General features: G+C 44.8%; 1 protein-coding gene across 3 annotated transcripts in view; it reads left to right on the forward strand.

Moving 5' to 3' along the window:
- CARD14 (caspase recruitment domain family member 14) overlaps positions 1 to 26,034 on the forward strand; it is a 159,233-nt gene that overhangs the window by 86,557 nt on the left and 46,642 nt on the right. For all 3 annotated transcript variants that reach the window (XM_073608188.1, XM_073608192.1, XM_073608191.1), the window contains exons 8-12: positions 2,097 to 2,222; positions 9,999 to 10,151; positions 17,955 to 18,059; positions 19,965 to 20,062; positions 23,463 to 23,542. In XM_073608188.1, coding sequence (XP_073464289.1) covers positions 2,097 to 2,222; positions 9,999 to 10,151; positions 17,955 to 18,059; positions 19,965 to 20,062; positions 23,463 to 23,542 — 562 coding nt within the window. The remainder of the gene's footprint in view (positions 1 to 2,096; positions 2,223 to 9,998; positions 10,152 to 17,954; positions 18,060 to 19,964; positions 20,063 to 23,462; positions 23,543 to 26,034) is intronic.

Below are 26,034 nucleotides of genomic sequence, written 5' to 3' on the forward strand. Positions count from 1 at the left end.
TTGATGCCTTTTTGATTCCGTATGAACTATCTGCTTCTTATCTCCCCAATATACTCTGTAGAAGACTAGAACATTTTTTTTCTTCATACAAAGAAAGGTCTTTCCTGTAGGAGTGTTGAACTAGAGCACCAATGAATTTCCTCCAATGCAATGAACATTGTGACATCCCTACTTCTCTGTTCAACCTTTACTAATTAGGGAACACTTTGCATTCATTGAGGAAATGCAAATCTTTTTCTGAATGGTGCCAATGCTGAACAAGTGACCTCTTGTGTTTGCAATGCAGCAGGGCAGAAGCAAGTGGAGATCACTGCAGTGGGGGTGTCTACTACGGTAAACCCCAACTTCTAGAGGAATACCACAGATATGGTATATTCATAGTTACATTTGGCCGAACTAGATCAATGGAAACATACCCAAACTTCAGTTTTAAAGTATATGTTTTGACAAAACAATTTTTTATTACGTAGGTGAGGATTAAAACTTCTACAATCTTATTTTTTGCTGTTTGGGTTTCACAGGAGAGATAGGAGAGATTTCCCTGAAAGGGTATCTATGTTCATAGGTGTTGAGAGGAGGGGTTTCAGGAGGTGGATTTGTAGTCCTTAGAAATCAAAAGTAAAGAGCAGAAAAGAAGCTGCAAGCATGCAGGGAATCTAGGAAGATGTGGAAATACATGGCCAGCAGACAGGCAGAACTCAGGACATGAAAAGGAGATGTGTCAAGTAATCTTATATTGGATTGTCAAACATAACTATTGTTTGTACTCAGTGGCGGCTGGTGGTAATTGTTTTGGGGGGGCGGCAAACAGCGCACCCACAGCCAGCCCTCTCCCCAGTCCGGTCGGTCAGTCGGTCGGGTCCGAAGCACTTACCCCATCTATGGCAGGCATCACGGTTGGTGGGCATCATGGGCGGCTTCCCCTTCTCTCCTCCACAGACATCACGGGCAGTAGGCATCATGGGCAGCTTCCCCTCCCCCTGCTCGGCAGCTTCCGTCTCCTCCCCCTCATCCCTACTCCTCGGCGGCCAACCGGAACGCTTCTTCTGTCAGCTAATTGGGAAACGGGTCTCAGACCCGCTTCCTGATTGGCAGGGAAGAGATTCAGCGTGAAAATAGCAAATATTCATTCGCTATCATCACACAACTGGATGGGCTCGGTTCGCAGTGCTCTGCATCCTGAGCCCACCCTATTTTTAAGCCTAAGCGTGCTGCAAAAAACACCCCTGCCATTGGAATTAATGCATCTGGCGTCCTGCAAGGGGCCAGACGCATGGATAGGGGGGCGACGCCCGTGTGCCCTTAATGGATGGGCCGCCCCTTTTTGTACTGCTATTACAATGTTAGTATTATAAAATGAAAGTGTATGCTATGACCATATATACTTTAACTTCCTCTCCAGAAGCCGCAACAGTAAGTGAAAGGAAAGCTAAAAAAAAGTAATAGAAAATCCGAGCTGTCACTTGATCATGTATACCAATGGAAGATTTACCCTCGCCTCTTGTTCTGGTAACTAACATTTTGGTTTTCCCATTGTTTTCTTTCTCACGGACAATGTTCAGAGACAAACAGAGGGTTATTCTTCCAAGTGGGCCCACAGATGGCAACTAAAACTTGATGGAGGTTCTAACTCTCTTCTGCTCTATCCAAACCAGAAAAAAAACATTTTGGCTATGCTTACACTTTAAAGTAGAACTAAAGTTATTTTATTTTTTTGATAGAACCCCGACGTTTTTTTTTTTGCCATCTGTCTCCCAATGGGGAGATTTCCCTTCATTTTCTGTCTCATAAACAAAACAGGAAGTGAGAGGAAATCTCTACAAAGTGAGGGAATCCCTGGTTGCCACTAGAACTAGTGTCCCCAGGAAGATTTCCCCTCTATTCCTGTTCTGGGGATAACCCAAAATTTGGTATTTTCTTTCACTTTCCGTAAAAATGGTAAACAGGACAAATAGAGAGGGTGAATGTCCCTAATAGAGGCACTGACAGCAATAAAACAGGGGTTCTAATCCCTCTCCACTCTATCCAAAACTAAAAAAGCTATTTAGCTTGATACAGGGTGCACTGTGACACTTGTGATATGATTTGTTTTCCAGTGGCAGAAGGAAAAGGAGACCATGCTTCAAGAGAGTCGTCATTTGCAATCTAACTATGATATCTTGAAAAAAAAGACAGAAGCATTCCACGATCAAGTGTCTGACCTGCAAAACGAGCGTGACCAGGTGCCCACATATATAAGAGTCTTTCGCAGTGCTTAGTGGGACAGTAGTCCCGTCCTTTTCTTCGTTCTATGGTTTAAATTAGATTTCCACTTTTAGTAGCAAAAATTTGAATTTGAAGCAAAGTAGTTTTATAATGTTGACCTTTTTGCTACTAGACCAGCCATTCTCAACTAGGGTTCCTCCAGATGTTTCTAGGGGCTCCTTGAACTATAGTTGATTGGCCTCCCACATTTGATGGTGCCCGCATAGTTCCAGAGCTAACACCACTTAGTAGAACCAGCAGCAATGCACCAATTACATTTTTTGATCAGCCATTCCGAACCCCTAGGTTGTTAGGGGTTCATTGAGTTCCAGGGCCAGTGTCACTTGGCAGAACCAGCGGTAAGGAACCAATGATCTTGTTAGTTGACAGTAAGGGTGGCATTCTGACCACCACTGTAATGGGGGCATTCTTCTCACTGGCTACAAATGTAAGGGGCATTATTCCCTGGTGAATTGATTTTAGCAGGGGTTCCCTGAGACCTGAAAATTAGTTCAAGGGTTCCTTTGGAGTTAGAAGGTTGAGAAAGGCTGTACTAATCAGATTCTGATTTTAGCAATATTTTATAGCACAGCTGAATGTTGTGTAAGCAGGCTAAACAATAAGATTCATTGTGTAAAGCTGAACTCCATGCAAATATAACATGCATGATTTAATGCAGCTCCTGATTCATTGTTTTACCATTAATGTATTTTTGTTTTAAATGCAAGAAGTGTAAGAACTGGAATTTGGCTTGGTATCAGCCACTCACAGTCCTTGTACAGCAGGGATCACACTGGGATAGGGAGAAGCAGCACAAGGAATTAACCAGTTTAGTTGAAAAGCAAGGATCACGCTGATAGGAGAAGAGAGCATAGTGACAGAGAGATGGGGTCAGTCAGTCTTTTTAACTGCAGTATGAATGCAATACAAATGCATATACAAGGAAATGAATGTATTTCAATGAGCCTAGTTTTCACCAGTTCAGTGCTTTTAAGTCCATTTAAAAAATACAGCATTCTGCATTTTTTCCACATCGGAACACATTGTAAATGCACATAAATGCAAAATGCATGTGACTGCATGTATAGGCACTGCAAAAGCACTGAATGCATGCAAATGCATGTAAGTGCAAATTACTAAGAAATAAATTAAAATATAGAAAAACATTTTTAAAAAGCACTGCAAATGCATTGCAAATGTGAGGAAATGCACATGCAAAAACCAAAAAGTGGCGATAAAATCAGATCTCCTGTCCTTCCCAATAGGACTTTGCTATGTGGTAGAGCTGGATAGGCAGAAATATAATTCCCCAACCCCCATATATGTATTCCATTTGTGTGTTTAGCTGTTTGCCTGGAGTCATCTTTAAAATACAATTACATTGGTTTTTGGTCACTCTGGAGCCTAAGGGGTTAATCTCTGCATTGTGTAAAAAGGCTGTTTGATCCGGTCTTCTCTTAACCTCCCCTTCTTCCACTGTTCCCAATCTATCTGCTGATAGAACAGAGCCTTGGGGGCATGTATTGGTGTGTATTGCTAGAGAGGTTTTTTTTTTTACTTGGCAGAGTGCATGTGATCAGCACAGGGCCAATCAGCACTGTCCAGACAGAGGGTCAGGGGTCCTGCAGCCTCATAGGACAATCAGGGGAGAATGAAAACGTCTCCTGCAAGCTTTAACCAAACACTGATAGAAGTCACAAGACTGCTGATAAGAAAAGACATTTAGCAGTTTATATTTCCATGTTCTGTGTAGTGCGTGCTATGGGAGACCAGATATAGTGAATGCAGAGTGCTGGGTTTGGTAACACTTTAATTACTAGCCTACTGAGCACTTTCACCCCCTTATTTTCCGCTTTCAGCGCTGTCGCACTTTGAATGACAATTGCGTGGTCATGCAACACTGTACCCAGTGGTGTATTTAGGTTTTGTGCTGCCCTAGGACTGACTAAACTCGTGCACCTCCTAATTTAAATATGACCCACCCCTTCCTGTCAAGGCCACACCCCTTTCTATTTAAGACCCACCCGGTCATCTCTCAACCACACCCCTTCCTCTTTAGGCTCCACCTTTTTCTCTTAAAGCTCCACCTCTTCCTTTTTGTACATTAAAAGTGGGTACCAAGTGCCTACTTGTAAGCTCCTTAAGGGCAAGGACCGATGTGAATGTACAATGCAGGCCTCAAAATTTCAAGTTATGAGCCACTAGCCAGGCCTGAAGAGTTACTCACCACTAGTTGCTCCACCCAACCCCTACTCTACCCCTAAACACGCTCTTGTAAATTATCTCTTGAGACGACACTGTAAGGCCCCTTTTCGTTTTGAAGGACACCGCTAGCTCAGCGGGATCAGTACGTTGATCCCCGCTGAGCAGGCGGATGACAGGTCCATCTCCACTCACTGTGCTGAGACGGACGTGTCAGAGCCACACTGTTCTCTATGGGGAGATCGGATGTCACCTGGTGCGGTAAAACATGGTGTCACCCCTCCCCCCCGGTCCCTGGGATCAGCAATGCATAATGGATGACAGGCCCTCTTACCAGACTCAGCGAACCAGCAGCAGTGATCCCTCTGGCTGGATGTTCGCTCACCCTGTGTTGTGTAGGGCTCTCTCTGGTGGTGCTGGGCAGCGTGGCGCTCTCTCTGGTGGTGCTGGGCAGCGTTGCGCTCCCTCTGGTGGTGCTGGGCAGCGTGACGTTCTCTCTGGTGATGCTGGGCAGCATGGCGCTCTCTCTGGTGGTGCTGGGCAGTGTGGCGTTCTCTCTGGTGGTGCTGGGCAGCGTGGCGTTCTCTCTGGTTTTCCCCAGCACAGTCCTCTCTTTCGTTTTCCTGTCTCCTGTAACTGGCTGCTACAAAGTAGCAATCACTCCCTCAGCTTGTTCCTGGGATCTCTCTCTCTTCCCCCAGCAGAGTGCATGCTGGGGGGGGTGTAGCTCCCTCTGAAGAACAATGGGGATGCCAATCTTCTGGGACTACATGTCCCATGATGCTCCCCTAGTCTCTTTTTATTGGCCTCCGCTGTGCCAAATGAGGAGGGGAAAAAACGAGCAGGAAGCTGGGTGGGGAATCTGAAAAGAGCCCTCTCTCTTATCCTGCGCGGCTGAGGGTGAGGGGGAAACACGACAGCCCACCTCTCCCCTGTCAGTGCCAGTACCTGTCTTTAGCTGAGAAGCAGCGCGTTGTCACCACTTCACCGCTGGGGGGGGGGGCTCGACGGCACTCCCAATACAACTGCTTCCTGGAAAGTGTTACCGTGTGCGTTCCACCCCCCAAACCCCATAGTGACGCCACTGCCTGGGGTTCCCCACGTCCTCCTTGCTCTCCTCCTCTGGACACAGACTGACCCCGGCCTGGGGAGAAGTTTTTAAACGTGTAAGGATGCCAGTGGGGGGTAGGCGGACAGTTAAGCTCCACTAGTTGTATAGACAGTCACTGGTGGCTCTATGGGGCGCTAGTCCCTCCCCCCCCCACCTGGCCAAATATGCTCCATACACTCCTACTGCCCATAACAAGTGCCGCGCTACAGCAAACCCGGGGACTGTATATGTGCGGGAGGCAGCCATGCGAAGCGGGAGGACGGTTCGGGTGTGCTTTTTTAGTGCGCTTTTTTGATGCCCACCCGCAAAGTGCCGCCCTAGGCCTGGGCCTTGTCGGCCTAGGCCAAGAGACAGCACTGACTGTACCCATACAAAATTTTTATCATTTTTTCACACAAGTAGAGGGATTACTTTGCTAAATAAACGAATAAAGACTGAAGACTGAAAACAAATGTTTTCATAGTTTATTTTAAAATTTTGCAAACATTTTTCTCCTTCACTGATGTGCACTGATAAGGCTGCACTGATGGGCACTGATAGGCTGCACTGACTGGCAGTGATGAGGCGGCACTGATAGGCTGCACTGATGAGGAGGCACTGGTGGGCACTGATAAGGCTGCACTGATAGGAGGCACATATAGGCTGCACTGATGGGCACTAGTATGCAGCACTGATAGGCGACACTGATGAGGAGACACTGATTGGCAGCACTGATGGGCACTTATTGGCAGTACTGGTGGGCACACATTGGCAGCATTGCCATGGCCATATGTGGGAAGTGATGTCACCACAATCCTTGCTGCTTCCCTTATATAGCAGATGTCAGCTTGGGGAACTGTCAATTGGCTAGTGGTACCCTTGGGACTTTTTTTCAGCGAGTGGAGGGCATCGTGATTGAAGGAAGGACATTTATTTAATAAATGACTGGTTACATTTTTGGGTGTCCTTATTTATAGGTGAATGAGTAGAACTATGTGTCCCCTACTCATTCACGTAGGCAGGAGGGGTGGTATCTGGGGGGGCCCCCCTTATTAAAGAGGACATCCAGATTCCGATAAGCCCCACCCACAGACCCCAACAACCAGCGGGCCAGTAGCAACACGGGGTCAAGGTGCTATCCCAAAGGAGAACAAGGTACCTCCCAAGCTGAGGGCATGTGGCCTGATATAGTTCAGGAGGGGGAAGCATTCTCAGATCAAGGGCCTGGAATGGGTTTTTAGGGGTACCTCACATTTATTATTATTATTTATTTATTTTTTTTTTTTTTAGGTACCCCCTTAAAATCCATTCTAGACCCAAACAACATACTGTATTTATTGGCGTATAACATTCACTTTTTCACCATGAAAATCGGGTGCAAATAGCGTGTGCCTGTTATATGCCAATACTTCAATTTTAGCTGCCTCGGAGGGGACAGGGAGGGGGGCGGGACAAGCGCTGTCAGATTACATACAGTGAGAATCTCCTGTTTACTTGGCAGCCTCTGTAATAGGAAGTCCCGTCTCCTGAGAAGCCATTGGACCACTGCTCTGTCTATCATCGGAGATTCTCACTGTATGTAATCTGTCGGTGCTCATCACGCCCCCCTCCCTGTCCCCTGTAGGCTGCAGATGGGCATCAATCAGGCTGCACTGATGGCAATGATGAGGCTGCTGCATTGATGTCAATGGTGAGGCTGCTGCATTGATGGCAATGGTGAGGCTTCTGCATTGATGGTAATATTGAGGCTGCAGCATTGAAGGCAATGGTGAGGCTGCATTGATGTGGAGTGATGAGGCTGCATTTGATGGCAATTGTGAGGCTGCTGCATTGATGGCAATGGTGAGGCTGCTGCATTGATGGCAATATTGAGGCTTCTGCATTGAAGGCAATGGTGAGGCTGCATTGATGTGGACTGATGAGGCTGCATTGATGGCACTTGTGAGGCTGCAGATGGGCATTGATCAGGCTTCATTGATGGCAATGGTGAGGCTGCTGCATTGATGGCAATGGTGAGGCTGCTGCATTGATGGCAATGGTGAGGCTGCATTAATGTGGACTGATGAGGCTGCATTGATGGCACTTGTGAGGCTGCAGATGGGCATTGATCAGGCTGCATTGATAGCAATGGTGAGGCTGCTGCATTGATGGCAATGGTGAGGCTGCTGCATTGATGGCAATGGTGAGGCTTCTGCATTGAAGGCAATGGTGAGGCTGCATTGATGTGGACTGATGAGGCTGCATTGATGGCACTTGTGAGGCTGCAGATGGGCATTGATCAGGCTTCATTGATGGCAATGGTGAGGCTGCTGCATTGATGGCAATGGTGAGGCTGCATTAATGTGGACTGATGAGGCTGCATTGATGGCACTTGTGAGGCTGCAGATGGGCATTGATCAGGCTGTATTGATGGCAATGGTGAGGCTGCTGCATTGATGGCAATAGTGAGGCTGCATTGATGAGGCTGCATTGATGGCAATGGTGAGGCTGCTGCATTGATGACAATATTGAGGCTGCTGCATTGAAGGCAATGGTGAGGCTGCATTGATGGCAATGGTGAGGCTGCTGCATTGATGGCAATGGTGAGGCTGCATTAATGTGGACTGATGAGGCTGCATTGATGGTACTTGTCAGGCTGCACATGGGCATTGATCAGGCTGTATTGATGGCAATGGTGAGACTGCATTGATATGGACTGATGAGGCTGCATTGATGGCAATGGTGAGGCTGCTGCATTGATGGCAATATTGAGGTTGCTGTATTGAAGGCAATGGCGAGGCTGCAGGTAGGCATTGAACAGGCTGCATTGATAGCAATGGTGAGGCTGCAGATGGGCACTGACCCTTATTTTGCTTCAAAGTTATTTATTTAAAATTTTTTGTTTTTTTCCTGAAACTTCCCTCTTAAAATGAATGTGCGTTTTATACGCCTGTGCGTGTTACACGCCGATAAATACGGTATTTTTTTTCATTCTTACTGTAGGATGTGCTACAGAAAAAGTGAAGCAATGACAAGTCATTTGCCATCAATTTGAACTTTTTTCCTTTGTAAATGTCAGTGCTGCTGAAGCACTTTCTGTGCATCACAGAGATTCACCCGTTATTTAAATGAATTTAATGTTTACATATTTAGAAAAAGCACTGCTCCTGGCTGAATGGATTTTTTATGCATTTTTTATTCATTGATATACGTTCCCAAGGGAAGTGCCCCATGCTATTTTTTTACACCCCCATTTATCAGATTCAGCTCCCATTGATTTCAGTGGGATTCAGATTCGGCATCCAAACTTTTTTTGGTTTGCTGAACCATGCTCAAACTGAACTCAGAGCAGTTGGGCTTATTTTTAATCAATCAACTTCTGCCTTGACACATTACATGGTGATTGGGTTGTGATGTGAGTTACCTGTGTGGCTGTGCTGGTTATTGTGGAATGTTCCCAACACTCATTACACTCACAACACTCATAAATGCTGAGAAGCATAGGCTCATTTATGACCAACTAATAAACCAATACCTTGCCCCCCAAAAAGACAGAAGCTGATTATATTGGAAATAGGGCAAGACCACAGCTTTTTTCAACTTTCAAAAGTAGAACTTTCCAAATGTACCAAACAATGCCAGTCACAGTATACCATGAGCACCCATAAATACAAGAGGCCTGTCCTTACCATCGGTGCCAGACAGGCATTAGACTGACCCCAGAATTTACCAAACAACATGCCAGTCATAGTATACCGTGTGCACCAATAAACATAAACTCACATAGTCTAAGAGGCCTGTCCTTACCATCAGTGCCAGACAGGCATTAGACTGACCCCAAAATTTAACTTGAGGGCATAGCCCAAAAAGCAACATCAATTGCTGGCAAGGTCAAAACCGCCAATAAAGCTGTGACAAAAACTCACAACGGGCGGGAGGGTGGTCAACTCTTGTGACAGCTGAATCTCCTCAGAGCAGTTGGATGTGCCTCAACATGGCCTTTTCCTAGAGTTCAGGCTCACCTCAGGTCTTGTAGCCACCCACAGTGATACCATGCTTCCAGCAGTCAAGGGTCCCTTTCCCTAAAGGTGGTTCAAGGGGCCTTCATTAGAACTAAAGAAAACTGTGAAATGTCTTCAACGTTACAGAACAATCCAAGTAAATGTGACTACTACTAGCTAAGGGCAGATGTCTTCAGTGGGCTTGCAGACAAAATTTAAACCCTTACAGAAATTCTAACCCCCCCCCCCACCCTCTATCCAAAATCAAATAAAGTTTTGCTGCAGTTGGGCTGTAAGTAAACTGATTATATAGTTGGTAAGGTTGAAAAAAGACAGGCTCAGGGGAATGTTCACAAATGCCAAGAGCCTAGTCAATAAAATGGAGGAACTGGAGCTGCTACTACATGAGGAGGGTGGGGACTTCATGGGAAGCAAACCGATTATGATCCCATAAAATGTTTATTTTTCTACTGTTATTACAGGCATACAGAGCTCGTGACATGGTTCAAGGTGAGATTTCCCGTTATCTGGCAGAGAAGGATTTGCTGAGAAAGCAGGTTATGGATCTTACTGAATGTAACTCAGAATTCAAGCAACAAATACAAAGTTTGGAAGCACATCTGCAGTCTCATATGGTTAGTTATGTCAGCATCACAATTATATACTGGAAACTACGTGTTTTGTATGTATAGGGATCATCCAGGTGCCCAAGGTGAATTCACTGTCACAGTTTCCATGACAAAGTAGCTTTAAGTTCTAGAATTTTAACCACGTCAATACCAGGCACTTATACACCTTCCTGCTCAGACCAATTTTCAGCTTTCAGCGCTCTCGCATTTTGAATGACAATTGCGCGGTCATGCTACACTGTACCCAAACTAAATTTTTATCATTCTGTTCCCACAAATAGAACTTTCTTTTGGTGGTATTTGATCACCTTTGGGATTTTTATTTTCTGCTAAACAAATAAAAAAAGACAGAAAAGGTTTTATTTTTTTTGTTTCTGTTACAAAACTTTGTAAATAAGTAAGTTTTCTCCTTCCCTGATGGGCACTGATGGAGCTGCACTTACGGGCACTGATAAGGCGGCACTGATGAGGTGGCATTGATGAGGTAGCACTGATGAAGGGCACTAATATGCGGCACTGATGATGGGCACTAATATGCGGCACTGATGGGGCACTGATAGGCAGCACTGATGGGCACTGATAGGTGGCACTGATATGCAGCACTGATGGGTAAACATAGGTGGCACTGATGGGCACTGAAAGGCGGCACGGATGGGCACTGATAGGCGGCACGGATGGACATGGATGGGCACTGATAGGCAGCACAGATGGGCACTGATAGGTGGCACAGATGGGCACTGATAGGTGGCACGGATGGGCATGGATGGGCACTGATAGAGACACTGATGTACACTTATTGATGGTACGGATGGATGCCAATCAGTGCCAAATAATAATGCCTGCCAATCAGTGATGCCCATAGTTGCCACTGATTGGCATCCATTGTGGGCACTGATTGGCATCCATTGTGGGCACTGATTGGCATCCTTGGTGGTGACATCCCTGGTGGTCCAGTGTGGGCATCCTCGGCGGGGCTGCGCTGATAATCAATCAGCACAGACCCCCCCGTCAGATGAGCAGCCGATTGGCTCTCCTCTACTCGTGTCTGACAGACTCGAGTGAGGAAAAGCAGATCACTGGCTCTTCCTGTTTACACTGTGATCAGCCGTGATTGGACACGGCTGATCACGTGGTAAAGAGTCTTCGTATGACTCTTTACCTAGATCGGTGTTGCGATGTGTCAGACTGACACACCGCAACAACGATCGCCGAGATGCGCGCCCCTGGGGGCGCGCAGAGGCTTGATATCCTGCTGGACATCATATGACACCCGGTCAGGATATTGAAACCACTTTGCTGACGTCATATTGCTATATGGCAGGCGGCAAGTGGTTAATATTAAAATATCATACAACCAGCACCAGTCTGGTGTGCATGATGTAGTGAGTGAATGCTAGGAGAGATAATGAGATCCTACAATATACTGCTCTTCAGTTTGGCTGGTCCTTGGTTAAATTATGTTTGCTTTTACATATCTCTCACATGAGTTAGATGTTTATACCAGAATTCCCAGTTCATAATGTATAATTAACAGATAATTTGGGAATCTAGCTTTAAGAAAAACAACACTGTGTGCAACTCTTGGTCATTTTCCATCCGCCTGTGTCAAATTTCTTTTTCTGAGGGTTAATATTTGGTACTCTAGTTTCTGAGATTAATTGGAATAATACAGTTCTACTGGCGAACTAGATTTGGCCTGTTGAAATGAGTTAAAGAATAGGCTAAATAAAGTGATTGGGTGTCCCAGTGAATTAAGGTAAATATACTCTATGCTTCTTGAAAAGAGAATGGGAACACAAATATTTTTGGTGAACAATATAATATACATACTGTATATCTCTTCTGAATTATGAGTCCAAAAGTTCTCTTAGGGTTCTATCACATGGACTCTGCGTTGCCCAGCGGGGGGATCCCCGCTGACCAGGCGGATGACAGGTCCATCTCCACTCACTGTGCTGAGATGGACCTGTCAGAGTCCCGCTCTCCTCCATGGGGAGATCGGATGAAAATGGACTGCCTGTCCGTTTTCATCTGATCCCATCCGATCTGATCCGCCAGACGGATGGAAAATAGGGTCACCATCCTTCTGGATTTGGCGGACATGATAGGATCAGATCAGGGGCGGATCCAGAGCCTAGTCTCGGGAGGGGCACTGCCAGAAATATACATTTTTTTTGCGAACAATTTATCGGGGAAATGGCTGTTGTTGGTGCTTTAATCATCCCAGCACCATGGTTGTTATGGTGTCAGGATGATTGAAGCGCATTATTTCTATTATTACATTGTAATATAAAATGAAATCATTCAACTCACCATAATGCAGAATCAGTGGGAACCCCGAGCGTGTCACCTGCCACCGTTGCCTGCCACATTTTGTGGATTGTCACTTGCCTGCCACCAGATGCAGATTGACACCTGCCACTAGATGCGGATTGTCACTTGCCACACCTTGTGGATTGTGACTTGCCACATCACCTGCCACTGGATGCAGATTGTCACTTGCCACGTCATATGCCACACATTGCGGATTGTCACTTGCCACGTCAATTGCCACTGAATGCTGATTGTCACTTGCCAAGTCATATGCCACACATTGTGGATTGTCACTTGCCACGTCAATTGCCACAAGATGCTGATTGTCACTTGCCACGTCATATGCCACACATTGTGGATTGTCACTTGTCACGTCAAATGCCACACATTGCGGATTGTCACTTGCCACGTCATATGCCACTGGATGCGGATTGTCACTTGCCACGTCATATGCCACTAGATGCGGATTGTCACTTGCCACGTCATCTGCCACTAGATGCGGATTGTCACTTGCCACGTCATATGCCACTAGATGCGGATTGTCACGTGCCAGGTAAGGTGGTGTTTTGCTTTTTTCTTGCTTCCTTGTCCCAGAGACAGGCAGCAGAGAGATAATGTAATCTCCCTGCTGCCCACGCTACCTGCACAGTGAGAGCGGAAGTTAATGCAGAGATGTGGGGGCGGTGAGAGATGATGTCATCTCTCTGCTCCCCTGCCCGTCGGCTCACTGATTGGCCAGCCACCCCCCCCCACACACACCTAGCCTGCTTAGCCTTAGTTTCACCCGCCCATCCACACACGGAGACGCCCGTCCAATCCGCTCTCTCTCCTGCCTGCCTGCCCACCCTCACACGGAGCTGCCGGACACTCAGCTCAGCTGTCTGCTGTATCATATAGGATAGGACTCCTCGGAGGCGCCGCTCCAGGCTGCCTGCTGTGTCACAGACTCAGCCACACTCACTGAGTTACTGGCTGCTGTCTGCTCTCTCTGAGACTCACTCTGCTGTATGTATCGGATTAGGAGGCGCCGCTCCAGGGCAGGCTGTGTCACATCACAGTCACACTCACACCGGCCGCCTGTCGGCTCGGCTGAGAGTGTGACTGACGCTGACCTGACTGACGTCACTCGTTGCTAACGCCAGGGCCGCCTGGCGTCTAGCAACGAGTGCAGGGAAGAGGCTCCACCCACCTCCTTCCTTCAGTGTTATTGACCGCCCGCCGCCGCCCGTACCACACGCGAGTCTCTCTCTCGCTGATGATCGGCACATGAGAGAGAGAGAGAGACTCGGGCCGGCACAGCGGCCGGAGCGGAGCGGCAGGATATAAATAACATTCAATTTCAGAGTGTCAGTGTGTGCTTCGGGGGGGGCAATTGCCCTGTTGCCCCCCCCCTGGATCCGCCCCTGGATCAGATAGCAGCGGGTGTCAGCAAACATGTCACCGCTGACATCCGCTGTCCCATAGGGGTGAATGGAGCGTCTGATCAGGTCCACCTGAAAAACTGACAGGTGGACCTGATCGGAAAGCCCGTGTGAAAGGGCCCTTAATAGTGTCTTATTTTAGTAACCTATGGAAGTAAACGGCTGCCATCACTCTAACACACTCATATACATATGTGTACTTATATTATTCAAAATATCAGTGCAGCGCTATTCCCCTTTTATTTCATAAATCCAATTAGAGCAAAAAGTCCTCAAAGTGCAATAGTCCATACAAAAAAAACTATTGTGTCTTTCTTCCTCCCTTATTTATTTCCCAGTATAGTTGTACTCTCCCCTCATTTGTTTGACCCTGCTATCAAGTATGGTCGATATTAGCTTTATATTATGTGCATCTTCCAATATCCAATGTGAATTCTGTGTTAGATCAAATATCCTGTTTTCTCCAATTGGTTCCTCCTTGACCTCAAAGTGCTTAGTGTGACATGTAGAAAAATAAAAAACTTTACGGTGCCTTATCCTTTGTAAACTTACATCACTTTAAATAAGTGCTACTTGCATACAATACAAAATATACCATGCTCTTCCACTAAATGCTCAGATTGACAGCTTATGACACTCTGCAAACAAATAACCTCTCTTCTGGATGTTTTCCTGTCCTCTCTCCCACTCAGCCCCATGCAAAAGTCAGAAAATGTGCAATAGTGCTTTCTTTATCCTTTAAAAACTCTTTATTCATCCAATTTCACTTTAAAACTCACATTTGCCTTTTTATATATATGCCTCTCAAACCATATAAAAACCGCAATTATATGTTGTTGCTCTGGCTCTGTATAACATCACATACATACAACTCTTATAAGACCGTCCTCCCAGCGTTATCCGTCAGGTCTCACCCCTACATGTTTCATCACCGATCATGTGACTTCCTCAGAGGGATTTGAAACGAATCTCCCTGAGGACGTCACGTGATCGCTGACTAAATTAATAATGGTGGGACCTGACGGATGGCGCTGGGAGGACGGTCTTAGGCGAGGAAGGAAACATGGACCACAACAGCACCCTACCCTTACGAGTTGAGTGTCAGGGCTTGAAAGTATCTTGTAGAACAACCCAAACCCACTTGCAGGAGTCTTAACATTGGTACCATTTTAGATTAGAATAGGATTGACTTACCAAAAACACAATAACTTGGCAACGCAGCTTTCAAAAGTGTTTGCAAATATACCCATCTGAGACCTCTGTTTTATTAAATGTAAGAATGTTTACTGATATAATTTGATTGTTAGTGTGATGGGAAAGTTATGCTAGATATTGTTCAATTGTTATCAGTTGGTCCACCTGTAAGCACTTGGCTTTGATGCCATACACTAATTGAATGGCTGCCATTTCTCTCTACTCTTTGATGAAGATAGGATACTTCTTAAATTTTGTGCCTTGAAACAGACCACACAAACCCTGTGCATTGTGAACAGTGATGCGGTCATTGTTAAGCACAATACCTTGGCCTTTATAGCACTGGGAAAGATCCCTTTGTCATCAAAGTAATAGGAAGGTAGCCTTCTAGTTCTCACTTTTTGCTTACATGCAGAATAATTACATTTGAATCTATATATTTTCTTATAATTTGATACTACATGCCTCTCATCAGTTGTGTTTCCATACTATATGGCAAGCTACTTGTTATCAACAAGTTTTTTCTTATACCCATACCTCCTGAATAACTCTACCTGACCAACAAAATACCATTTACCTGGCCACTCCTCTCCTCTTCCCTATCAGGTCTCCTTGGACAATGAGAATTTTTTTCCACTCAGATGAGTATCAACAATGATCTTTGTAGCTATCTGTAATGGGGGATCTTCCCAATGACCACATATGTAAAGAGTATCCTTCTAAGTGACAATAACACTAATATACTGTGCACTTTTGATAAAGTTAATATTAACAAGAGTTCCTTGAGCACAGAAGTTATTTCCAGGGTCTCTCCATGTTAAAAATGTCAGCCTAAGACACCGCCACACCATTGGCCATACAATGGATCTTCTATACCTTTCTCTAAGCAAATAACGAGGAAATCAATAAAAAGGCTTAGTTCATGTATTTCTCCAGCTGGTGTTGACTTTTTCACAAAGTCAATAATTTCAGCGGGCTAAATAACATAACTTAGCCAATCATTTCCAAAGCATTTAACACCTTGCACATGGTTGCTAATTTCAAGATAGACATTTTCATGATTGCTAATTTCAAGTAAGACATTTTGGGAACTTCCACTCTGTTTGGTATTAAGGAAGGAGAGAAGTGAAAGACAGTGCTACAGATGTTAGACTGGCACCAAGTACCTATTTATATCATTTGAGTAAAATAGTTGTTATTCTCCAGAATTTGAACATGAATAAAGTTTTCTAAATCTCCCAAATATGGCCATTGTTTTGGATGATATTCTATTCTTGCATACTAAAAATCCCATCACCACCATGTCCCAGTGGCTTCAGTAGAAAGGTTTATATGCTGAATTCAAGTGTCTAAAAAATGAGGCACCCTTCTTTGCATCTATTGTTTCTGTAGAGCAAGTATGAAAAGACTTTAGAAAAAGATCACTGTGGTCCTGAAACATCATCAGGGATGACTAGCTATTCACTGATGCTTCTCAAGTTATTAACAGTTCAAGAGAGACTGTTTTACCCTGATCAATCCAGTGACATTATAGTCCATAAACACCAGCAGCATAATGGGCCTTTACAGATTTTTCAGAAATGAAAAGTACATTTTAACTTTTTAATTTTCTCTTCTGGAGCATTCTCAACTAAAGGATATCTTATGGGGCGTACACACCGTGACTATTCGGCTACAAAAGTCCGACAGCCCGTCCGACAAACTTTTGACAGATTTTTGGCGGACTTGCGGCGGACTTTCTAACAAACGGACTTGCCTACACACGATCACACCAAAGTCCGACGGATTCATACGTGATGACGTACACCGGACTAAAATAAGGAAGTTGATAGCCAGTAGCCAATAGCTGCCCTAGCGTGGGTTTTTGTCCGTCGGACTAGCATACAGACGAGCGGATTTCTGGGTCTGGCGGAGTTACGATGTAAAGATTTGAAGCAAGTTCCAAATCTAAAGTCCGTCAGATTTGCGACTGGAAAAGTCCGCTGAAAGTCCGGGGAAGCCCACACACGAACGGATTGTCCGCCGGATTTGGTCCATCAGCGTCTGTCGGACTTTTGTAGCCAAAAAGTCCGACCGTGTGTACGCCCCATTAAGCTTCCTGCTGTCAAGCTTGTGTAGCACCCTCCTAGCTAGGCTGCTAGGAAAATAAAAAAAGTTTTTGGCCCCACTGTAGCGAAGGGAGCAGTAATTGATTGTGTTGGTCTGTTCAGGGTTTCCTGATCTGAGCTTTTGATAGCTTCCCCATGCTTCTGAAAGAAGTTTCCAGAGCATGGGCCTGGGAGATTCAAATGAACAGTTGAATATATATCATGCCTCAGCCAATCCCTGAAAGGAGGCATCCAGAAGGTGACTGGGGGGGTGATAAAGGTGCAAGAGGCCTGGTCAGTTTTTTTTTTTTTTTTCTTTAAGGCCTCATTCTCACGAGGCGGATCCACTTCCACGAAGTCCGCCTTGGTCCGCCGGCTCAGCGGGAGATCTCTCCGTTGATCTCCGCTGAGCCGGCGGATGACAGGTCCCTCTCTGATCACTGAGCGGGGAGGGGCTTGTCAGGCGCTGCTGGTTTCTATGGAGAGATCGGACGAAAACGAACACATGTTCGTTTTCATCAGATCTCACCCGATCCGATCCACCAGCGACAGATATGAACGTAGATGCATCCGTCTGCTTTTAGCGGATCGGACGAGGTCGGATGTCAGCGGACATGTCACCGCTGACATCCTTCGCTCCATAGACTAGCATGGAGCACCCGTTCAGGTCCGCCATCAAAACTGACAGGCGGACCTGAACGGTCTGACCGTGTGAAAGGGGCCTTAGGGAGGGTTCCAGTTTCTCATAATATAAATTCTGCAGCTTTACTTGTAACATTTCTTCTCTTGGACAGATGCGAAAAGAGCACACAAAATCTAGACACCAGAGGCTAGTGCGGATGGATGCTATTTGTCCCTCAGAAGATGGGGACAAAGGATCTTCTTCCAGCATGTCTGAGGTTTGTTATAGCAATTTTATATGTCAATTTAAATTCATTGCTATATTTCTGTAAAGAACCAATATTTTATTTTAGACTATTTAACCCTTCAATATATAAATATATGTATTTACAAAATTGGCTGAGAAAAGTTCAGCATGAATTTAATGTGGTATATATCTTATATAAATGTAAGTTTATGCAGTTTGTTGCACTAGGACCCCGAATTATGGGTCTTGCAGCCTGGACTCCAGCCATCCTACAAGGCCACATAGAAAATGCATCCTCTGCAACTGTTATGCCCTGTACACACAATAGGATTTTCTGACAACAAATGTTGGATGTGAGCTTGTTGTCAGAAATCCGACCGCGTGTACACAATTCAGACGCACAAAAGTCCACGCATGCTCGGAATCAAGCAGAAGAGCCACACTGGCTATTGAACTTCATTTTTCTCAGCTTGACATACGTGTTATACGTCACCGCGTTCTTGATGTTTGGAATTTCCGACAACATTTGTGTGACTGTGTGTATGCAAGACAAGTTTGAACCAACATCCGTCCGAAAAAAATCCACGGTTTTGTCGGAATGTCCGATCGTGTGTACGGGGCATAACAGTTCTACCATATATTTAGAGGTGTTCTCAAACAGCTGCCTGGGGTCAAGCATGCTCCTGCTTACAACAGTCTCTGTTTCTATACAATTTTAAGAAATTTGTCCTTTAAAGCCCCTCTCAATGTTACCTATATACTTACCTTCCTCCCTGCTCCAGAGATCTTTACTGCCCATCGACAAGACTCAATCAAAATCCTGGGAAACTAGCATTCACACTCAGATATATGAATTTACAGTGCAGGAGTGTCTAGACACCCTTTAAATACAGGACGCACCCTTACGTACTAGGAAGTGTACTGTTATTTACAGGAGGAATTTAGGACAAATCTTTCAGGGTATTGCTTCAACACAACTAACAATTCTATATGTTTCCTAAAATGTAACAAATGTTTTGTAGATACTAATTAATATGCTGTGCTAATTAAACCCTTAAAGTAGAACTATAGGCACAACTTTTTTTTTTTTCATTTTGGATAGAGTGGTGGTGGTGGTGGTGGTGGTGGGGGTAATAACTCCTGTCGGATTTTTTTTTATTCACCATCTGTGTCCCATTGCAGATATTTCCTATCACTTGCTGTCCTGTAGCCAAACAGGAAGTGAGCGGAAATCCCTGAAAATGAAAAGAATTCCTTGGGGCCCCCAGGTCACCAGAACTAGTGTCCCCATTGGAAAATTTCCCTTCAATTACTTTTCTGGTGACAACCCAAAAATTGAGATCTTCTTTTACTTTCACATTCAATGATAATGGTAAACAGAACAAATGGAGATGGTGAATCCCTTTAACAGGGGCATAGAAAGCAATAGAAACTAAGAGGGGTTCTAATCTCTCTCTCCACACTATCCAAAACTTAAAAAAAAGCTTTGCCTTTAATTACACTTTAAGCAGCCCACAATAATCTTTTTTTTTGTTCAACCAGCAGGTTGAACGAAAAAAAATTACCCGATACCCCATCCCCCCATCCTTCCCACCGAGGTATTGTGTTCTGATGGGATGAGACACTGAGGCACCCCTGCCATCCCTGCAATCGGAACACACCGGTCAGTGCTGCAGGCTATAGCCAGTCACTGCCACTGCCACACAGCCACTGAATGATCGGGAAAAACCAGACAGACTGGTTGTACAGAAGTCGATGGATCGACTTCTGTACAACCAGCCTACCCATACATGGATTGGAATTTGTCTGGGCCCTGCTAATATAGCTGAATTTCAATCCATGTATTGCGAGCTTTAGCTTTATTAATAGATGAAACACTAAGTAGGGACTTTATTTGGGACCTAAAAACTCTAACGTCATTTTGTCATAATTTTAGTCCTGGCAGGACTTAAGCTGTCAAGCCAGCAGTGATCTTGGTGAAAGTATCTCTTGCCACTCTTTCCATGATGATTATCTACCTGGCTTCTCTAAGAGGTAAGTGGTAATATAGTGGTAATATAGATTAAATAAATACTTCCTGATCAACACTATACTCTATACAAATGCTAAAGTATTCAGCTAGCTCTAATGCTAGTTCTATTTGGTATTTACATCTTATGTGTATTCCCATATTTTGCTAGCTATGCTATGCCCTGCCAGCATGCTAAAAAAAGTCACTGGGAGCTTTCAAATTTGCATGTAAAGTCATATGAAGGAAAATTTCATTGCTCTGGCGATGCAGCTCTCACACAGCAAAGCTTCCCTCAATGGGCACCGTATAGTAGCTCAAATCAATCCAAGATAGATTTAATTAATCAAAAAAAAAAATCATATAAAAACAGCCAACATGTTTTGGGGGCAATACCACTCCCCCATTCATCAGGGCTCAACAGGGATACTACTTGAGTAAACTCAGAGAAATTAGTAATTTCACAGATCTATATTAGAACCAGTATTAACCTCTCATGGAGGGACAACTTGACAGCAGTTGCTGAGCAGCAATGATGACAAACAAAACCTTAATCACTTACAACATCCAAAATTACCAAAACCCATGCTTCGACTAGATTCAGCACCAGGTCCACCCACAGCCCTGCCACAGAAACCAGCACCAAATCCATCTGCAATCATGCTACAAGAACCATCAGCAGCCTATGTCGGAAACCAGGAGCAGAGTCAACCACAGTTAACCCTAACCATGAGCAGAGCCACCAGCCCACCCACCTTAACAGCATCAGAGCAACCATCCCTGCCAGTATCCACACTCTAATGTCTTCACAATCAGATCAACAGTACTTATCTCCACATCCAAGACCTTCTGGCTATCAATTCCTAAATTGTAAGAAAAAGTATCAACATACCACTCTGTATTTCAGTAAAGATTACCTGGTCTCTGGCCCTCTAGGAGTTCTCTCTGGCTCTGGCATACAGTTGCCACCCTGCTGCTAGAACTGCTGTTTTAGTGCATGGCAGTAAATAGTTTTTACCAGCACCCACTCTACTGACAGCAATCTGCGTCTTCCCATTGCTCCAACAGTTTTACCTGCCCCCAAGAGAAGGCAGTCCCTGCCCTAGATTCAGGAGAGGACTGGGTTGAGGATAACGGGGCATTTACTAGTATAATATGTTGAGTCTGTGGCCTTGGATGGAGATGGTTCAGAATCCAGACGTCGATTGTAGCAACACCTACAGTCAGTGACACATAGTAGGCATTGTATGCTCCCTTTGAGACCCGTGATCCTACCAGAGGGAGGCCTTTACCATGTGATCAACTGTATCCAATCACAGCTAATCACTGTGTAAACAGACTTGACGGTTATCGGCAGTACTTTCCTCACACTCTGTCAGAGGAGAGGAGAGCCATTAACTGGTTATCCTGACAGGGGACATGTACACAGATAATCAGGGCACTGATTATTAGTGCAGCCCCATCAGTACCCATCACTGCTGTCCATCAGTGCTTCCTCATCAGTGCCTATCAGTGCTGCCAATCAGTGCCCATCAATGCCGCCTATCAGTGCCACCTATCAGTGCAGCCTCATCAGTACCTCCTCATCAGTGCCCATCAGAGCTGCCTCATCAGTGCCACCTATCAGTGCCCATAAGTGCAGCCTATCAGTGCCCATCAGTGCAGCCTATTAGTGCCCATCAGTGCAGCCCATCAGTACAGCCTCATCAGCATACATCAGTGAAGGAGATAAATTACTTATTTGCAAAATTGAATATGGGTACAGTGTTGCATGACCGCGCAATTGTCATTCAAAGTGCGTCAGCGCTGAAAGCTGAAAATTCGTGGAATTGGTGACAAACTTTTACCCTTAGGGGACGTTTAAAAAAATTCTACAGGTTGCATGTTTTGAGTTACAGAGGAGGTCAAGGGCTTGAATTATTGCTCTCACTCTACCGATCACGGCGATACCTCACATGTGTGGTTTGAACACCGTTTTCATATGCGGGCGCTACTCACGTATGCGTTCGCTTCTGCATGTGAGCTTGGCGTCCCTTGTAATAGAAAAAAAGCATGACAGGACCTCTTAAATATGAGATCTGGGGTCAATAAGACCTCAGATCTCATATTTACAATAAACTGCAATAAAAAAAAATTAAAACATTTTTTCATTTAAAAAAATGGACCTTTAAGAGCTATGGGCGGAAGTGACGTTTTGACGTCGCTTCCGCCCTGCAATGTTATGGAGATGGGTGGGGGCCATCTTCCCCTCACTCGTCTCCATACGCAGCAAGGGGTAACATCCGATCGCATCCGCCGCTGCCGACGGATCCGGTAAGCAGCGAAGGGCACCAGAGCGCGGTACTGTTCTAAACACCGGAGAACATTGTACCCCTACTCATTCACCCAAAAAAAAGTGTCACGTAGAAAAAAAACAACACAATTTTTGACAACTCCTTTATTAAAAATCCAAAAATATTGTCCCCCAATGTAAACCCATCGTCAATCACGCCGCCCGCCTGACCGCCAAACCCCCAAAAAGAAGCTCCTGCACTTGTCGCAGGCTAACCGCAGACTGCCCGCTTCTCCATTTCACCATCTCCCCTTGTCTCCTGGCAGGGTTGTAATGCTTGGATCCCTACTAAGCAAAAAAAAAGCCCTTCTATCTAGTGGAGTCAAGTTTGATGGAGGTGATTTGGCACTGTTGATTTGACAACAATTCACATCTTCAGCCATATAAATCGAGGAATTAACACCTATGTACTGTAGACTTCCTGACATCAAGGATGGGAATATTTCCTGACACTCATTGGAACTGAAGAAAGGTTTGGCGTGGCTAAGAAAGGTCTTCAACATTACAGTACAATCCAGTTGCATGTTACTAACTAGTACTAGCTGTACCATGAGCTTGATATATGAGAACTCTTACAGACATACAGTGGAACCTCAGATTGTGAGTAATGCGGTTTACGAGCGTTTCGCAATACGAGCTATTTTTTTTAAAAAAATCCTGACTCTCTTTGCGAGACAATGAGCAGGATTCAAGCCACTGGGGTGTGCAGTACCGCATTTGGCCAGAGGTGCGGTGGCACCAATGATGCTCGGAGACACTCGTAGACGCTTGGTGATGCTCAGAGACGCTCGGAAACACTCCGTTCCCGAGTGTCTCCGAGTGTTTCCGAGTGTCTCCGGCACCCCTGCACTTCTGGCCACATACAGTACTGCATAGACAAGCAGTGGCTGTGGAACAGATTATCTGAGTTTTTATTATTTCCTATGGGGAAACTCGCTTTCATATACGAGTGCTTTGAATTACAAGCATTCTTTTGGAACAAATTATGCTCGTAATCCAAGGTATTACTGTACTTGCTTGATAATGTTCCTTTTTGTGTTTCATTTCAAAGAAAGGGTGGTTGCTTTAACCAGTTCTTTTTTCACATACATTAGCTGTTCCCAAGACCTTCCAGATATTCTCCAAGATGAGAGAGCAGAAACGGACTTTGAATATGAAGCAGAATATAAGAAAGGTAAGAAATACACATTGATATATTTATCACCAGTGATTAACAACCTGAGGTCTTTGGACTTATCTAGTACATCCAGAGCACAAGGGGATAAATCAAGCTTGTTTTTGTTTTGAAGTAGAGTTGTAACAATCAGAGCAAAAATAATAATAAAATGAAAAATATAAATATAAAATGCAATGCTGACCAGCCAACCACTGTGTAAGTGATTTCACAACACTTCTAATAGTGAATACAAAATAAAATTCAGTGTAGCGCTTCAAAAAATATTATAACCATGTGATCACATACAAAACAGTGTATAATGTGATAAAAGTAATATACAAAAATTAGTATTAAAATATATATGAAGTCTTCCGTGAATCAATAGTATTGTCCTTCAATACACTCCGTGCCTACTGAAGACGCCCTATCACGTGGCGACACGTGTCTAGGGAAGGAGTAGAGCTGTGTGATCGATGTCTTACCGGAGTTGCACCGAGTGAGGTGGTGAACCAGATGATACATTGATACGTGTTTTTACATTTTATCTCTTGTAAGTGTAAAATTTTAAGCGGGCTTAAAATAAACATTGTATACGGAAATATACTATATCTGTCCTTTCGGCTTTGATTTACACATAATCTGAGGATACCTGTGAGGACGCGAGCCTATATTTCATTGAGGAGGAGAGAAGGAGTGGAGCCATTTACCTGGGCTGTGAGGAGACAAGCTGTTTTTTACTTACTTGTTTTTTTACTTACACAGAGATGAGCAGGCAATTTGCTTGGTGGTGGAAAATCACAGTGCTTAAAGTGGTGTTCCACCCTAAAAAAAAAAAGTCATGATTGTGCCTAAAAAAAAATAAAAAAAACATTTGGATTTTTTTTTTTTTTTACTTACCTCTCAATGCCTGTTGCTAGGGGGTCCCTCGTAGTCTGCCTCTTCCAGTGCCTGGGCTGGTGACATCACTTCCCCCTCGGCACAGGAAGAGCTCAGCTCTGCTCCCTCCCTCCTGTCAATCATCTGGGACCCATTACAGGTCCCAGGTGACTGAGCGGCCAATCATGGCGCGCGGCGCCGCTCACGCATGCGCAGTGGGTGCCAGGCTGTGAAGCCACAGCCCGGCGCCCACAGTTGCAATGCCGGCGCCACTGAACGGAGGGGGAGACGAGCGGGGCTTCGATCCCCCGCATCGCTGGACCCTGGGACAGGTAAGTGTCCAATTAAAAGTCAGCAGCTGCAGTATTTGTAGCTGCTGACTTTTAATTTTTTTTTTTTTTTTTGACTGGCCCTCCTCTTTAACGATCAGGTACGGAGTGTATTGAAGGACAATACTATTGATTCACGGAGGACTTCATATATTTGTTTTGATACTAAGTTTTGAATATTACTTTTATCACATTATACACTGTTTTGTATGTGATCACATGTTTATAATATTTTTTGCTGCGTTACACTGAATTTTATTTTGTTTCTGTTTTGAGTTGCTGGCCTTTATGTAAAAGTGATCTGGTGACTAAATAGGCATGCCCCCCCCCCCCCCCCCCCACACTGGTTTCTGAGCTCTTCTAACTTTCCTGGGAGCCTGAGACCATAAAAGATAGTTTCAGGATGGTGAGTTGGATGACATCACAGAACATCCATTTCCTGCTCTAATCTGTGAACTGGAAGCGCTCAGCTCTCAGTACTTCCAATTCACTGCTGTTAACTACTTCCTGCCCAGCCTATAGTAAAATGAATGCCGGGTGGGAGTTTTCCCATCCCAGGTGGACATCATATGACGTCCTCCCAGGCACGCGCCCCCTGGGGCGTGCAGTGATGCGATCTCCGACCACTGTGTCCACTTGACACTGCGAAACTTAGAGATGGTTACCGGGACCCTTTGACCCTCCCAGGTACTATGTGTTGACCGATTACAGTGATCACATGCTCACCAAGTAAATAACTGTCATGAATGGCAGCCATTTATGACTTATTATTTACTATTTTGATGTTGTGATTGGTCACAGTAATCACATGGTGTACAGGACCAATCACAGAAGCACCTCCTGTACCATATGATAGCTGTGACCAATCACAGCATCACAATAGTAAACAAGAGTAAAACAAGATTTGTGAATGAAAGGCCTTCATGACAGATAAAATGATTGCTGTTACAGTGATCATCAGTGTAACAAGCAGTCACAGTGTAATAGAAAGTCCTGATGACCTTCCCAGAGTAGTACAGTCTCACTACGGTGATACTGCACTATTCTGGTGACAGTATGTAGAAAAAAAATAATAAAATATTTAAAAAAATAAGAATTGTTAAAAACATTATATATTTTTTTACATACTGTCACTTATTCAATGTCCCTAATCACCGCCGCACCAGTCGCAGCGTCCCTGATGGCGGCCACACCATCTAGGTCACTTTAATACAGCCGGGTTGGTATGGCCATCATATTCCTGACCATGCAATGCTATTGTTTGGATGTAGCCGCACACAGAGCAGTTAGATGTGGATAGGGACA

This window comes from Aquarana catesbeiana, linkage group LG12, assembly GCF_042186555.1.
Source record: "Aquarana catesbeiana isolate 2022-GZ linkage group LG12, ASM4218655v1, whole genome shotgun sequence".
NCBI classification, from domain to species: Eukaryota; Metazoa; Chordata; class Amphibia; order Anura; family Ranidae; genus Aquarana; species Aquarana catesbeiana.